Source organism: Lipotes vexillifer, unplaced genomic scaffold (genome assembly GCF_000442215.2).
Source record: "Lipotes vexillifer unplaced genomic scaffold, Lipotes_vexillifer_v1.1 scaffold306, whole genome shotgun sequence".
Taxonomy (NCBI): Eukaryota; Metazoa; Chordata; class Mammalia; order Artiodactyla; family Lipotidae; genus Lipotes; species Lipotes vexillifer.
Genome location: NW_006789814.1, coordinates 2,912,792 through 2,929,019, shown reverse-complemented (window position 1 = coordinate 2,929,019; position 16,228 = coordinate 2,912,792). Strand labels below are relative to the sequence as shown.

The window sequence follows — 16,228 nt, the reverse complement described above, 5'->3', positions numbered from 1 at the left end:
TTTCCCTCAATTTCTTTCATCTTGAAATTGATAAAAATCATAGTATCGACTTCATAGGTTTGTAATACAGCTTAAATGAATTTTATGAGTAAAACACTGAGAACAGTGCCTGCGTATAGTAAGTGCTAGGTGAGTAAGTGTTTGCTATTGTTTTTCATTCAATGTAACTTCCCCTAAAAAGCAGCCAACAATTTCATCTGCAGCTCATTTTGAGGAACAGCTCTGGTATCCAACACGGGAAGATGAATGGACGGTGGGTGACTTCCTGAAAGACAAAATGTTATTCTACTTGACAGGCTAGATGGGGATTTGCAGGGGCAGTTTTGATTCCATGTGATTTCTGCCTCGGGTCCTGGCCCCACTAACATGTGACTCCCAGTGGCACCTGAAACCAGACAGTGGGATTCCCCTCAATTTAATGCCCACTGTGCTGAATGAGGACCAACCATGGAACACTGACCAAACCCTGCCAATAAACCAGCCCTGACAACTGAGACCAAAATCAGATCCAATAACTCTGCCTGGGGCAAGAGGACATCATCCTACTTTGGGTGGGAATCCATTGGAAACCACGACCTTTGGGTCCAAATGACTTTTGTGAAGACAGTGCCTTGAAAGCATAAGCCAATCTTTCCATATGAGGGACAGTCTCCAGCTCCAGGGACAACCCCAGTGTGATGTCCTGTTGCAACTGAGGACATGCCTCTGCCCCAGCCCTGCCCACACAGTCAAGACACTGAAGTTCACTTATGATAGCAAGTACCATTTATGAAGGACATACAAGGTGTCAGGGGTCCCGCTGGATTCGTTACATACATTCGTCACCCAATTGAGTCCTCTTTACACAATGCTATGACGGAGCTAACATCATTCACATTTTACAGATGAGAAAATGGGGGGATCTGGAGGTGCCCTGATTTGTTCAAGGTCACTGTGAGTGAAGGGTTAACATCAGGACTGCCTGCCTGGGAATGATCTGGGTCTCCCATGGCAGTGTCCTATGTGCCTGCTCGTGGCGTGGAACTGCCCCTGGGTTGGAGGATCTGTGAGCTGGCAAGCAGGCCTTGGACCTCGGTGAACAGAATCCTAGAAAAGGTTGGCAGGAAACAGAACTGAAGCTTTTATGCCTCAAGGTGACCTACAGTCTCTGGCTCTTGTCCCTGCTAGCCCAACAGAGCCCCCGTAGTGACAGAGCACAAGCAGCTGTGTGTGTGGGTAACAGCTGAGTCCCTCGATGAGATGAAGATGCTGTGTCTCTGCCTCGTATCCTTCTAGAGAGCCAAGTAAACAGGTATATATGAAAGCCTGTTTGTGTCTGGTGAGGCTGTCTGCCAATCTAACCCACAATCGCCGTTAGTTGGCTGGGGAATGGCGGAACCAAGATCCAAACCTGGGTCTGTCTGACCTCGAGTCCAGGCTTCTCCTGCTCCTCAAGGCAGCTGGAAGCCCAGAGTACTCACTAAAAGTTGGTCTGTAACACAGCATGGCTAAAACACAGAGTTACCATTTGGCCAAGCAGTTTTGATTCTAGGTTGATGCCCAAGAGAACTGAAAACATATGTTCATACATAAACTTGTACATGGATGTTCACAGCAGCGTTATTCACAAGAAGCAAAAAGCAGAAACAACTCAAATGCCCATCAACTTACAAAGGATAAGAAAAATGTACTCTATCCGTACAATGAAATATTATTCAGCAGTAAAAAGTAATGAAATACATACCAAAACAGGGATGAACCTTGAAAACATTATGCTCAGTGAAAAAAGCCAGATGAAAGGCCGCATACTGTACGATCCCATTTACATGAAATATCCAGAATAGGCCAATTCAAAGGAACAGAAAGTAGATTAGTGATTTCCAGAGGCTGGGGGAGGGGAGAAATGGGAAATGACAGCTTAATGGGTACAGGGCTTCCATCTGGGGTGATCAAAAATTCTGGAACTAGACAGTGATGCTGATTGCACAACCTTGTGAATAGACTAAAAACCACCCTGAATTGTATATTTTAAAGTGTGAATTTATAATATGTGAATTCTATGTCAGTAAAAACATACACTCACACATACAATATGACACCAAAAGCAAAGACAACAAAAGTAAAAATAGAGAAATGGAACTATATAAAATTTAAAAACTTTCGTGCCTCAAAGGACACCATCAACAGAGTGGAAAGGCAACCCATGAAATGGGAGAAAATACTTGCAAATCATACATTTCATAAGGGCTTAATATCCAGAATATATAACTTCTACAGCTGAACAACAACAAAAAATCCAATAATCTGATTAAAAACTAGGCAAAGGACTTTGGATAGACATTTCTCCTAAGATGATACACAAATGGCAAACACGCACATGAAAAGATGCTCAACATCACTAATCACTCAGGAAACGCAATCAAGTCCACAATGAGATACCACCTCACATCCATCAAGATGGATACTCTGAAAAAACAGAAAGTAACAATTGTTGGTGAGGATGTAGAGAAATTGGAACCCTGTGCATTGCTTTTAGGATTGTAAAATGGTTCAATTGTTATGGAAAATAGTATGAAAGTTCCTCAAAAAATTAAAACTAGGGACTTCCCTAGTGGTCAAAGACTCTGCACTCTCACTGCAGGGGGTGTGGGTTCAATCCCTGGTCAGGGAACGAGGATCCCACATGCCGCGTGGTGCAGTCTAAAAGTAAAAAAAAAAGAAAAGAAAAGAAAAGAAAAGAAAGAAAAAAAAATTAGAACTAGAATTATCATATGACCCAACAGTTTCACTTCTGGGTATATATCAAGAATTGAAAGCAGGGTCTTGAAGAGATAATTGCATATCTATATTCATTGCAGTACTATTTGCAAGGGCTAAAACGTGGAAGCAACCCAAGTGTCCATTAACAGACGAATCGATGAACAAAGTGTGGTCTATACACACAATGGAATATTTTTCAGTCTTTAAAAGGAAGAAAATTCTGATACGTGATACAACATGATGAATCTTGAGAATATTATGTTAAGTGAAAAAAGCCAGTTACAAAAAGACATATTCTCTACGATTCAAGTATCTAAAGTTGTCAAGTTTAGAGAGACAGAAAGAAGAATGATGGTTGCCAGGGGCTGAGGGGAGGGCGGATGGAGAGGTGGTGTTTAATGGGGACAGAGGTTCAGATTTGCAAGATGAAAAAGTTCTGGAGATCTGTTTTACAACAACATGAATATATTTAACACTACTGAACACTTAAAAAAATGGTTAAAATGATAAACTTTATGTTGTGGGGATTTTTTTTTCCATGATAAGAAAAGGTAAAAAAGAAAAAAAAAGTAGCGCACTGGGGAAAAACACAGGCAGCATACCTAACATTTCCTCTACCTGCTATGGACTCGCATCCTTCACTGATTCTGCAAGGTGCTCTCCCCACCACACTGCACTTCACTGACCTGGAACCAGGGACAGGAAGGGAAGGGACCAGGTCTCTATCCCCAGGGCTTAGCTAGCACCTGTACACAGATGCTGGGTAAATATGTACTGAACAAATTGTATAGTCACCACGTGGGGAGGTCAGGATGGTACAAGTACCCCCATTATATAGATGGGTCAAGGCTCAACAAGGCAAGGTGAACACTGTCCAAAATCACAAAGCCAGCAAGTGGTAAAGGAAGAAGTGGCCCTGAAATCCCAGACTCCTGTCATAGGGCCCCTTCCATCACTTCACCTCCCTTCAAAGTCAACCTGGAATCCATTTCAACACGGAATTGACAAATAACAATTCTCACTGATACCAGTGATTCTTGTTTGCATCATGGAGCCATTTGACAATGTAATTAAAGTTTGAGTCCTTTTCCTAAAGCAGCACACATGTGAAACTTAGATAATAGTTTACACAGGGTTCCTGAACCCTGTTAAGCCCATATAGAGACCCCAGTTAAGAACCTCCTTTCCATCCTGCTATCTGGGTGACTTCATTTATGCTCAGGATTTAGAGCCATCTCTATATTCTTCTTGAGCATCAGAATCAACTAGAGATGCCCATCCCCTGTGAATTTGGTTACGCAGGTCCAGGCCTGGACCAGAAATCTGCATTAGGCACAGAGGATTCTGGGATGGGTAGCTTTCAAACACACACACAGCCATGAGCTGCTGCCTCCCCGATCTCTGCATGCAGCCCAGATGATGCCCCCAAAGCTCCCAGCCTCTCTTCCCTGCTGCCCATCACACCTGGCCATTAGAACATTCTACCACAACCCAACGAAGATGACCCTGGGCTCAACGTCTTTCCCCCATAAGTGCTCCTTCACCTGGGTCACTAGGCCAGAGGCCTGGGAATCACCCTTGACTATTCCCATCCACAGCCCACATCTTGATCATCACCGAGGCTGGCTGGTTCTGCTTCTCTGTGCCTCTGGGCCCCTCCACTTCCCTCCATCACCCCTGCCCGCACCCTGGCCCAAGCTCCCAGCTTCTGCTTCGCGATTCCTTCTGCTCTTACAATCCACTGTCTATTGTGTAATTCTGATCATGTCACTGCATTGTGAAAATTCCAACTCGAGAATTGCACTGTCCAATATGGTAGCCACATGTGGCTATTAAAATTAAAATTAAATACCCAAACGTCTGTCCTTCAGTCACACTAGCCACATATCAAGTGTTCACCAGCCACAGTGGCTGGTGGCTACCGCACCAGAGAGCACAGACCGTAGTACATTCCCATATGTTCTAGTGGACAGTGCAACTCCAGAACTTCCCTCGTAAGCCCTTCCGGTGTGGCCCCAGCCTCTGCTCAGACTGCTCTCCTCTAAAGCAGTCTCAGCTCCCTAAACTCATGACCTCACCTCTAAGCCTTTGCATGTGTCCCCCTCTCGCTCCTCCCCCGCTTAATTAACTCCTACCCATCCTTCATGTCTCAGCTTAGCTGTCACTTCCTCCCCTGACCAGCATAAGTGCCCAAGCTTTTGCCAATTACAGCATTTAAAACACTGAATCAGGGCTTCCCTGGTGGAGCAGTGGTTGAGAGTCCGCCTGCCGATGCAGGGGACACGGGTTCGTGCCCCGGTCCGGGAGGATCCCACATGCCGCGGAGTGGCTGGGCCCGTGAGCCATGGCCGCTGAGCCTGCGCGTCCGGAGCCTGTGCTCCGCAGCGGGAGAGGCCACAACAGTGAGAGGCCCGCGTACCGCAAAACAAAAACAAAAAACAAACAAAAAAACCCCACTGAATCATAACAGCCATGGGCGTGCTTACACCCTACATCCCCACACCGACAGTTTTCAACCCGGGGCGAGTCTGCCTCCCGGGGAACGTTTGGCAGTGTCTGCAGACTCTACTGGTGGGATACTACTGGGCATCTGGTCAGTAAAGGCCATGGCTTTACTGCTAAATATCCTACAATGCACAGGACAGCCCCTACAGCAAAGAGGTATCTGGCCCCAAATGTCAGCAGTGTCAAGGGTGACCGTCCCTGCTCTAGACCAGGCAACTCCACAGAGGCAGGGGTGTGTGTCCTGTATACTGTATATCCCCAGCCACCAGCCCAGGTGGGCATACAGAAGGAGCTCAATAAAGACTGAACATATAATGCATTTAGATGTTCTAGAAGATTCCCCAGCATTCCAGTTCTCTTATTGTGTCTTTTCTTAAAAACAATCGTTGGCCATTATGATAAGCTCGATAATGGCCCCTCAAGCCAGGGTCCTAATCCGTGGAAGCTGTGAAATGTTACCACATACTTAAAAAGGGCTTTGCAGGTGTGACTAAGTTAAGGCTCTTCAGATGGGGAGATTACCCTGGATTATCCAGGTGGACTGTAGATGCAATCACAAGTAACCCTGTAAGAGGAAGGCCAAAGGAGATTTCACAAAGAGGAAAAGGCGATATGAAATGGAACAGAGAAAGACTGGAAGATGCTACACTGCTGGCCTTGAGGGGCAGAGGAAGGGGCCACCAGCCAGCAGCCACCAGAAGCTGGAAAAGGCAAAGACCAGATTTTCCCCAAGAACCTCCAGGAGGAGTGTTGTCCTTCAGACACTTTGGTCTCAGCCTAGTGAAACTGATTTTGGACTTCTAGCCTCCAGAACTGTGAGAGAATAAATCTCTGTTGTTTTAAGCCAACACTACTAGGTCTGGCTGGCTGGAGCTGAAGCAGGGATAAGAATAAAAATTCAAGCCCTTGTCCACCTCCCCAGCCTCCTGCCAACCCCTGTCTTCTCCCCCACTACCCTCCAGACACAGTGGCTTTTCTCTGACCTTCCAAACACAGCCTGGGGCCCTCGAACCTGCTGTTCCTTCTACATGGAAGGCTTCCTGCAGAGTCTCCCATGCATGGCTGGCTGCCTCTCATCATTCAGGTCTCAGAGGAAACATCACCTCCTCAGAGAGGCCCTCCCTGGCTGCACTAAGGCAACTGGCCTCCCCCAATTACTTTCTCTTTCATCATCAGGTTGATTTTCTTCCCAACTCTTCTCACGCTAATTATCTTGTTAATATCTTTGTTTGCCCGTTCAATGTTAGTCCCCTCCCCCCAAGACTGCAGGCTCCAGGAGGGCAGGACCTTGTCTGATCTGTCCAGGGTGTGTCCCTTGCCCCATGCCTGGCACACACCAGGTGCTCAATACATTCTGAATGAATGTGAATGAATGAATGTGAATGAATGCATTTGCAGCTCTGGGGGATGCTTGCCCAACGCCCAGTCCCAGCATACCTGATCTTGGCTTTCCGAAACGCCAGCTCCTCTTCGTTGCCAAAATCCAGGGACACATCCTCAGTATCGTCCACCAGGGCCTGGGGGACACCAAAGGCGGGTGAAAGACCCTTACGCGGTTCACAGGCCCTTTGGCCCCAACCCTCTCTGCTGGCGGGACCCCTCCCCTTCTCCACCTTCGGCCCATTTGGGGTCCAGAGCAGGCCCAAGCCCCGGCTCCCGCATCCCTCCTCCTCCTCCCCGCTTCTCCCAGCGCTCCCGCAGGCTCCTGGCGTCCTCGCCACCACCCTCCCATCCCCAGATCCCCGCGGCCCTACCTGCTTCATCCCTCCCGGAGCCCACCTGGAGCCCACAACCCAGCCTCCGGCTCCACCTCTCGCTGCGGAAGGGCTGGGATGCCCGGCGAGCAGCTGCGACCAGAGGCGCGGTGGGGTCGGAACCTGAGCCCCCCCGGTGCAGCCTCCGCTTCAGGTCTCCGGTGGGGGCGGGGCGCGCGAGGCCCAGAGCGCAGTCGCGGGCTGGGGAGGTGGGCGGGGGCGGGGCTTGGAAGGGTCCCTCGGCCCCGGGCTCGCTGGGGACAGCGCCTAGGAAAGAAAGAGCTGGCGCCCGGTGGAAGGATGGAGGGCGAAGACAGAGCGGAGGCAGGGAGGGGACGATACGGGCTCAGAGGAGGACTTGGGAACCGAGCCCAGTGATCCAGGGAGGAATAGAGCGAGTGGGTCAGTGAATGAGGTGGATGGTCCATAGGTGTCGAATGAGCGAGTGAGAGGGTGAATGAATGAATGTCAGTGTTGGGCAGCCTCTTTCAGGGTTTGGAGAAAGTCAGTGTTTCCCAAAACTCTCGGATCCCGAGAATTCCCTAGGGCCATTATTAAAAGGAGTTTCCCAGGCCCAACCCTTCAGATTCATAAGGCCTGGAGTGGAGCCCGGGATTCTGCCTTTTAACAGGCGAATCTGCTGCAGCCACGGCTTGGGTACCACTGCTGCCCACAGTTGACATCTGCATGCCTCGTGGTGCCAGACACATATTGTGCACAAAATAATTTTTTTTTTTTTTTTTTTTTTTTTTTGCGGTATGCGGGCCTCTCGCTGTTGTGGCCTCTCCCGCTGCGGAGCACAGGCTCCGGACGCGCAGGCTCAGCGGCCATGGCTCACGGGCCCAGCCGCTCCGCGGCACGTGGGATCTTCCCGGACCGGGGCACGAACCCGTGTCCCCTGCATCGGGAGGGGGGCTCTCAACCACTGCGCCACCAGGGAAGCCCCCAAAATAATCTTTATTAGCAGTAATAGTAGTGTTTCCGGATGTAAAGTCCTTCCCGGGAAAGAAGGCTTTGCCACCTGGAACGTCTTCCTGGCCCAGGACAAGTTCACTCCTCTCCTTTCTGCCCTCTCCCCCTCCTGGCCACTTACCCAAGGACAAAGGGCGTAGAGTCTAGATGCCAAGGCCCCTAGTCCTGCCCTTTGCCCTCCTGCCACGGACGAGAGGTAGCTGTCCCCCATCCCTGGTGACCCAGAAAAGGACTAGTGGTCCACAAGCTCCTGACACAATTAACCCACTGCTGGTCCGCACAGGGGTAGCCGCCTGGGGTGTGCCCTGGAGGAGGGGCAGGGAGCAGAGCTGCAAGAATGTACCTAAGCTCTGAGCCCTGGTCAGGCACCCCACTCAGTGCCCTAACCTGAACCCATGAAGGGTCTGCCAGGTATTGTGGAAGCGGGGAGGAGGAGGAGGGATGCGGGAGCCGGGGCTTGGGTGGTGGCGAGGACGCCAGGAGCCTGCGGGAGCGCTGGGAGAAGCGGGGAGGAGGAGGAGGGATGCGGGAGCCGGGGCTTGGGCCTGCTCTGGACCCCAAATGGGCCGAAGGTGGAGAAGGGGAGGGGTCCCGCCAGCAGAGAGGGTTGGGGCCAAAGGGCCTGTGAACCGCGTAAGGGTCTTTCACCCGCCTTTGGTGTCCCCCAGGCCCTGGTGGACGATACTGAGGATGTGTCCCTGGATTTTGGCAACGAAGAGGAGCTGGCGTTTCGGAAAGCCAAGATCAGGTATGCTGGGACTGGGCGTTGGGCAAGCATCCCCCAGAGCTGCAAATGCATTCTCCTGGGAATGCCGTCTTCAGGAGTCAGGGGATCTGGCAGGAGCCTGAGAGGCTGCAGCTCTAACAAGTGCTCAGGTGACGCTGATGGTGCAGGCCTCTGGACCACCCTTTGAACTGTAAGGATCGAAACCACCAAAGCCTGGCTTTCTAGAAAAGCCTATTGGCTCTTCCAGCTCAAAGTCGGCTCCAGGCACAAAAGAGTATCACACTGAGAGACTGGGGTGCCCTAAGCTCCCCTCCCACTCTGGGCCCCAGCTGCCTGAGAGGGGTAATAGGGGAGGGGTGATAAAGGGCAACAGCAGAGGGCAGGTGGAGGTGAGAAGCCGTTACAGAACATTTAGGGGCTTTTCCCCTCTGAGAATCACCAACTGTTGGTATCTGTCAAGTTGGGGCTTAGAGAGTCCCCAAGGGGGAGAGGAGGTAGGAAAGCCCCCTTGGAAGCCCCATTTGGGGACGAACTGTCATTCTCAGTCATGGGGTTGGGGGTACCTTCAGAAGAGCCTCAGCTCCCACCATGTGGAGGTCACATGCTCCTGAGCTCTAGCCAGTGGGGCACAGGCTGAGGGTGCAGATATTGGGGCCCAAAGCGGGGCCTCCAGGGGAAAGCGCCCTCCCTCCCCCATACACCTGGATGAGCCTCTGTGGGGTCAGCCTGTGGAATTTGAGAGTGGGCAGAGAACCCGAGGATTCTGCAGGGAATTCATCATTGGCTTCGAAACCAGCTGCAGTGGTTTCACCTGGGGCTGCTGGTTAAATGCATATTCCAGGGCCCCACTCTGGGCCTTCTGAAGCTCCAGGGCCAGGCCTGGGCATCTGCTTTTAACAAGGGCCCTGGGGAATCCTTGGGTTCAGAGACTTCCAGGAAACACTGACCCTCTCCCCTCACACTGGTGCCACTGAACATGGCCACTGAAACCTGCCTCGAGTCACCTCCACTCGTCTTGGCCCAGGAGGGGCTTGGGGAACAGAGCTTTGAGAAGCAGCCCCATCTCTAATCCCCGCAGTGTGGCTTCCAGCCCTGAAGCCAGAACAACCCAAGGGCAGGGTCTCCAGGCTCAGGCAGCCACTGGCCTCTAGACGGCCCTCGGGGGTCAACTCTGGAGTCAGGCAAACCCAGCTGCGAATGTGGCTCCACCGTTCCCTGGCTGGATGGCCTTGGGCAGGGGGCTTCACCTCTCTGGTCTTGTCTCCACACCTGTAAAATGGGACTGCACCTCCCCTCACCTGGCAAGGATGATGCAAGGATTAGAGAAAACACAAAAACACAAGTGAAAAGCTTGCCTCAGGGTAGGGGCTCAGAAGAAGTGGCCCTGGTGACACTGGCTGTGGTCATCAGCAGAGGGGCTCGAGGTCCAAGGAACCCCTGTGGGCTGGGCCCTGAGCCCTCAGGCCACAGTCATTCCTTCTGCGGAGGGACATCCACCTTCATGGGGAAACAGGAGCTGCACATTCAGCTCTGTTGGCCATTTCCCATCTGTGTGTACCCGGCACTAATGGCAGCTGGAATAGAGGACCGTGCATGGCCCTCTCCGCCAGACAGGACCCCAGGAGCCCTGAACCAGAAGCCAGAGACTTGGATTGGACTAACATGGCTGAACACGGGAGCCCGGAGCATGGCTGGGGGGCGGGAGGAGTCAGCCTGGGGAGGCAGTGCACGTGGTGAGCCCTGGATTTCTACCCAGATGGACCTCAGCTGTGCCTGGGCCTCTGATTCCCCATCTGTGAAATGGGTAGAGATTCACTGCCCTGAACACTCCCGGGTCCTTCACTCACTCAGCCCTCACCTGCTCTGTGCTTGATATCCTGGTCTAGACACAGGGACACAGCACTTGGTGAGACATATAAGGTGCTTGGCCTCTTTGGGCCAACATCCCAGTTGTAGATGGATAAAAACAACCAAGTAAAAAAAAAAAGTCACAAGAGCTTTTTGAAAAGTGCATTAAGTGCCCCAAACAAAGCTGCCCTGTCCAATCTGGGAGCCAGAAGTCACTATGGAGCCTTTGAAAGAGGGCGAGACCGATGGCGGTGTTCTGTCAGCATAAAATACACAGTGAGGTTTGAAGACTTAGCAGGATAAAAGGATGTAAAATATCTTCTCATAATTTTAAAATTGCTCACATGTTACAATGGTCCTGTTTTGGCTCTATTGGGTTAAATTACAATAAAAATCAACTCGCCCTGTTTTTACTTTTCTAAATGTGGCTACCAGCACATTTACTATGATGCGTGTGGCTTGCATTACGTTTCTATTCTAGAGAGTGATGGGCTGGGAATTCAGGAGGAGGACAGGGAAACCACTCTGAACTGAGCCTTGATATTAAAAAGAATTTTTATGCCCAAATTGAAACAAATATAAAGTAAATAGCATAATAAACCCTCATGCACTTGTCCTGATTCAAAATTCTCAACTCATACAGCCCATCTTTTTGCATTGATCCATTCCCTCTTTCCTTCTACTGTATGATTTTGAAGCAAACCCCAGCACCTTAATCATTTCACTGTAATATTTTGGTACATAGCTCTAAGAATGGACTCTTGAGAAAAACAAAGCCATAGCAAATCCACTCCTAGGTACGTCCCCAAGAGAACTGAAAACATGTTCACAAAAAACCTTGTATAGGAATGTTCATAGCAACATAATGCACAGTAGCCCAAAGATAGAAACAGCCCAAATGCCTGTCAGCTGATGAGGGAATAAACAAAATGTACCCTGTCCATACAATGAATAATCTCCACAATAAAAAGGAATGAAGTGCCCATACCTGCTACACCTGGATGAATCTTGCAAACATTATGCTCAGTGAAAGAAGCTGAATGCACATATTGCCTGATTCCGTTTATACAAAATGTCCAGAATTGGCAAATCCATAGAGACAGGAAGTAGATTAATGGTTGCCAGGGGTTAGGGGATGACTGCTAATTAGTACTAAATTTCTTTTGCAGGTGATGAAAGTGTTCTGGAATTAGATAGTGGTGACGATTGCACAGCTTTGGGAATATCCTAAAAATCACCACATGTTACACTTTAAAAGGGTGAATTTTATGGTATTTGAATTATATGCCCATTTTTAAAAGTTGCAATCTCATCACCATGCCTAACACAATGAATAAGAACCCCTGGTGTTAGAGATCTTATCCAAAATCCCGTCAGGGTTCATTTCCCAAGTGTTTCATAAATATTTTTATTTCCCATGGTTTGTTCCAGTCACATACCAACCAGGGCCACACCCCGCAAGTGATTAACGCACAGAGAAATCTCTCAAAACCAGAAGGTTCCTCTCTCTAGCTCTTCTCTTGCAATGTGTCTGTGAAGGACCCAGACTGTCTTCTGCATCTTCCCACAGTCTGTGTTCTATTGCTTCCCCGGGGTAGGGAACCCCACATTCTCAGCCTGTTAAATAGGGCACTCCAGCTCGGCCCACCCCTATGGCAGCTGACTTGACAAAGAAATATTGCTGCAAGGTAGGGGCTGGGACAGAGCCTGGGTTCCAGGTAAATAGCAAGGGCTAGGCCTTACCTGCAAACTGCTACAAGAATATTGTCAGAGAGACCAGGACTTCCCCAACGAACAGGACTTTTCCTGGGTCCTCTTATCTTTCCACTTAGCACAGATTTCACAGGGCACTCCACCCCTCCCACCTCTGCTGCCAGAGCTGTATCCTGCCCCGTGCAGAGGTGCGAGCAGGAAACCTGGGTCTCCATCCTCAGCTGAGAGGCTTCCACCTTTCCCCTCCCATCAGGTGGACCCCAAACTCCCACCCTGGCTCATAAGGCTTTGCAGGGCCGAACCAGCTACCCTCTGCCAGCTGGCTCAGAGACTCACTCTGCTACTGTACGCTGGCCAGACCCCACCTGTCATCAGAACACCCACATGGGTCTTTCCTTCCTCAGGGCCTTTGCATGTGCTGTTTCTTCTGCATCAGTGCTTCCCAGCACACACGCTGATTTTTCACAGGGCTGATAACATAGAGGCTCCAAGCCACCCTTCCTGATCTCCTGCCTACTGTCCCACCCAACCACTATCTCTATGCCTTTGCTCTCTCTGTTTTGAGTTCTTGAGAGACCTTGCATGTCCCTCCTAACTCTTTCCTTTTGCTTGCTGTGTTTGGTCATTTGTATTCTCTCTGAACTAGAATCTTAGCTCTGTGAGGGTGGGGCCCTGTGTCTAGATTTGAGCACAGAGGAGATGGATGAGCAGGTAAGTGAAAGACCCAGGAGTGTGCAGGGCAGCGATTCTCTGCCCATCTCACAGATGGGGAAATAGAGGCCCAGGCACAGCTGAGGTCCATCTGGATAGAAATCGAGGGCTAACCCTGTGCACCACCTGCCCTTGGGAAGGTGGTTGGGTGCTCCACGGGCAGCCCACAGGAGGGACCCACTTTTTCCCCTCGGCCATCTGTTCTGCCTTCCTGGGCACCTGCCGTGGCTGCCAGCGTGGAGAAGGGCAGGGCCCAGTTCAGGTGGGAGGAGCCCTGTGAAGTGAGTGCAGCTTCTGCGGGGAAGCAGGAAGGTGAGAGGCACAGGGGCAGCTGGGCAGGCTTGTGGGCCTGGATGCACCCTGGCCTGGAATCACAGGTTTGCCAGGTGCAATAGTGGACACCAGGAAAATCTGAAGTTGAGATGAACCACTGATAATGTTTCGGTGTAACTATGTCCCCAATAGTGCGTGGGACATGCTTATACTAAAAAGTGGTTTACGTCAAGTTCACTTTCACCGGGCTCCCTTATTTTTACTTGCTAGATCTGGCAACCCGACTTGGGCAGGACCACTGACAGGTGCCAGGCAGACAGACCTTAGGCACCAGTGGGAAGGCCAGGCTGAGGGTGAGAAGCGGCTGCTGGCCCGGGAATGACAGGCCTGGGGGCTGCTGCTTCCCCGCTGCCTGATGGGGGATCAGGGACAGCTCAGGGCCTTTCCCAGGCCCAGGTCTGATCACATACACCCTACCCCTACTCCCTACGTACCCCTCTGTGCCAGCCGCCCTTGACCGTCAGGATGAAGAGCAGCAAGTCTGCATGGCTTAGAGCCCAGCGTGGTCTGCAAGTGACTTATCTGCTGTGTGACTCTGTTTCCCCAAAGGCAGTGCCCACATGATACGGGCCCCTGCCTGGTAGGGTGGTGTGAGGATTAACAGATTGATCTGGGTTGAGCGCCTGGCACGGAGGAGCTGGACAGTCACCATCCTTCTTGCAGCTGCCAATCCGCATCCCCTCATGTGACCCCCTGCTGGCCACCCATTTTTGCTGAGGCCTCCTTCTCAGAAGTCCTGTGATGCTGCCTCTCTGTGCCGGAAGCTTGCTCCTTGCTCTGGTCTACCCTTCCCTGGGGGGCAGGCTGTGGGGAGCTGGCCTAGCGAAGCCACACGCTCTGACCCCAGGGCAAACACAGGCCCACACAAAGATGCAGATGCACACTAATATCTAGATATCAGGAGCATACAGCCGTATGTGTAGACACATGTGTCTGTGGACAGTGCCAACCCCACACTCACAGGCCCCTCCACACAGGCGTGTGTGCACACATGCGTGCGTGTGTGTGGTTGTAGATGCACATTTCCACCGATGAAGGCCAGTCACTTGTGTCATTTGTGCAATGCATGGACTGTGAAAACAGCCCGTCCCCAGGGGAAGCCACTTTCTTCAGGGACGGGGCTGAGGAGGGACTCCACTCCGCCCCCCAACTCAGGGAACCCTGACCCTGTGTAGAGTGACAGATCAAAGACACCCTCCAGCAAGTGTGGTGAGGAGGCCATCAGGATGAAGTGATTCTGATGGGGGTCCTAGGATCTCTTGGAAGGAAGTTTTTCTCTAAAAAAAAAAGGCTGGCTGGCCACTCCCCCAAGAAGGGAAATTCCAGACCAGGAGACAAAAAGGACAGCCAAGCTTTGATGCGTCCGGCCTGACCTCTCAAGCCATCTGACATCTCGCCAGGCTGTGGAGGAGTCGGCAAACAGGCCAGGGAAGACCTCTTATCACTCAAGGGCTGGGACAAGGGCAGAAATGTCAGGTTCATGGCAGGGCTATTTCAGGGAGAGTGGGTGGAAGTTGTTACCCATCTTGAGCTCTGGCCTCCTCTTGGAGCAGTGGGAGCTTGGCAGGTCCCTCCCACAGGCCCCGGGGAGATCATAAGGCTGGTCTCTCCCACAGCAGCTGGAGGTCCAGTTTGGGTCCTCCCGCACTTAGAGAAGATGTCCCCAGTGGGCCCTGCTTGGTGGGGACCTATTGATTTTTCCCACCTCACCTTCCACCACCTCATCATGGTAACACTGGCCAGACTCTAAGATTTCCAGCAACCCCATCCCCCTTCCTGCCTCAGGGCCTTTGCACCTGCTGTTTCCCCTGCCAGGAGTGCCCTACTCCTCCAGATTTTCTTAGGACTGAAAATATGAGATCTCTCTCCAAGAGGCCTTCCCTGAGCCCCAGCTCATGTTCCACTCAATCTTTTTCTAGGGTCTGGGATCTAGACATGTTTTGTCCTGTTTCTAACACTTTCCATGATGTTTAATTATCTTGTTTTCTTATTAGTTAAGCAAACTTTCTCCTCCCCATCTCCCCACTAGAATATTATCTCCATAAGAGCAGGTGCCCCTTCTGTCCACCTAGCACAGTGCTGGGCACACTGTGGGCATTCGACCAGTGTCTGGTGAGTAAGTGAATGAAGAGATGAATGACCCTGAGGAATGTGCCAGGCAGCGGGTCTCGGCCCATCCCTTTTTTATAGGGATACCAGTCATGTTGGATTGAAGGCCCACCCTACCCCAGTATGACCTCATCTTAAATATTTACATCGGCCACGACTTTATTTCCAAATAAGGTCACATTCTGAGGTACTAGGGGTTAGGACTTTAACATATGAATTTGGGGAGGGGGGGAAACAATGCAGCCCATAATAGAAGGTAACTGTGGCTCACTCACAATCTCTACTTGGGAGAGGGAGTGGAAGTATTTATACTCCCCCATGCATCAGCTATCAGTTCAGGGCTGCCCCCTGCAGGGACAGGAATTCCCAGGCACATCCGACTCTGGGCACACACAGGTAAAGCAGGTTCCAGCAGCATGAGGGCTGTCCTCCAGCAAGGAGGAGCAGGTGGTGCTGTTGGGAGTGAAAGCTCGAAGGAGGCTGGTGGGCATGAAGGCGGGAAGGGGATCTGAGGGACATGGGCACCTGCTGTGCCCACCATCTGTCGGATGCACTGAAAGAAGAACCTTCAGCCCACATCTGCCACCCACTTGCTTGGGGTAGATTGGCACCTCCATGCCTTCCTTTATCTACATCCAGTCCACATTTAGCTGGACTGGAGCTGCTGGGGCAGGTGTGGACCACATGCACCAACCCCCAATCCATGGGTACCCTGACCCCACTGGCACTTAAGGATTGTCAGCAGGTGGAGGTGTGCAGAGCTCTCATACCTGCCAGCGTCACCTACAGAGGGTCTGAGGAGCCCTGGGAGAAATGG

The 16,228-nt window shown here is 51.2% G+C and overlaps 1 protein-coding gene across 1 annotated transcript in view; it reads right to left on the bottom strand.

Moving 5' to 3' along the window:
* The window catches only part of TVP23A (trans-golgi network vesicle protein 23 homolog A), a 40,636-nt gene extending 25,566 nt beyond the window's left edge, over positions 1–15,070 (bottom strand). Inside the window, exons 1-4 of the mRNA XM_007462841.1 lie at positions 15,013–15,070; positions 13,189–13,263; positions 7,024–7,265; positions 6,682–6,761 (exon numbers count right to left, since the gene is read on the bottom strand). Coding sequence (XP_007462903.1) covers positions 6,682–6,761; positions 7,024–7,265; positions 13,189–13,263; positions 15,013–15,070 — 455 coding nt within the window. The remainder of the gene's footprint in view (positions 1–6,681; positions 6,762–7,023; positions 7,266–13,188; positions 13,264–15,012) is intronic.
* Positions 15,071–16,228: the final 1,158 nt, after the last annotated feature.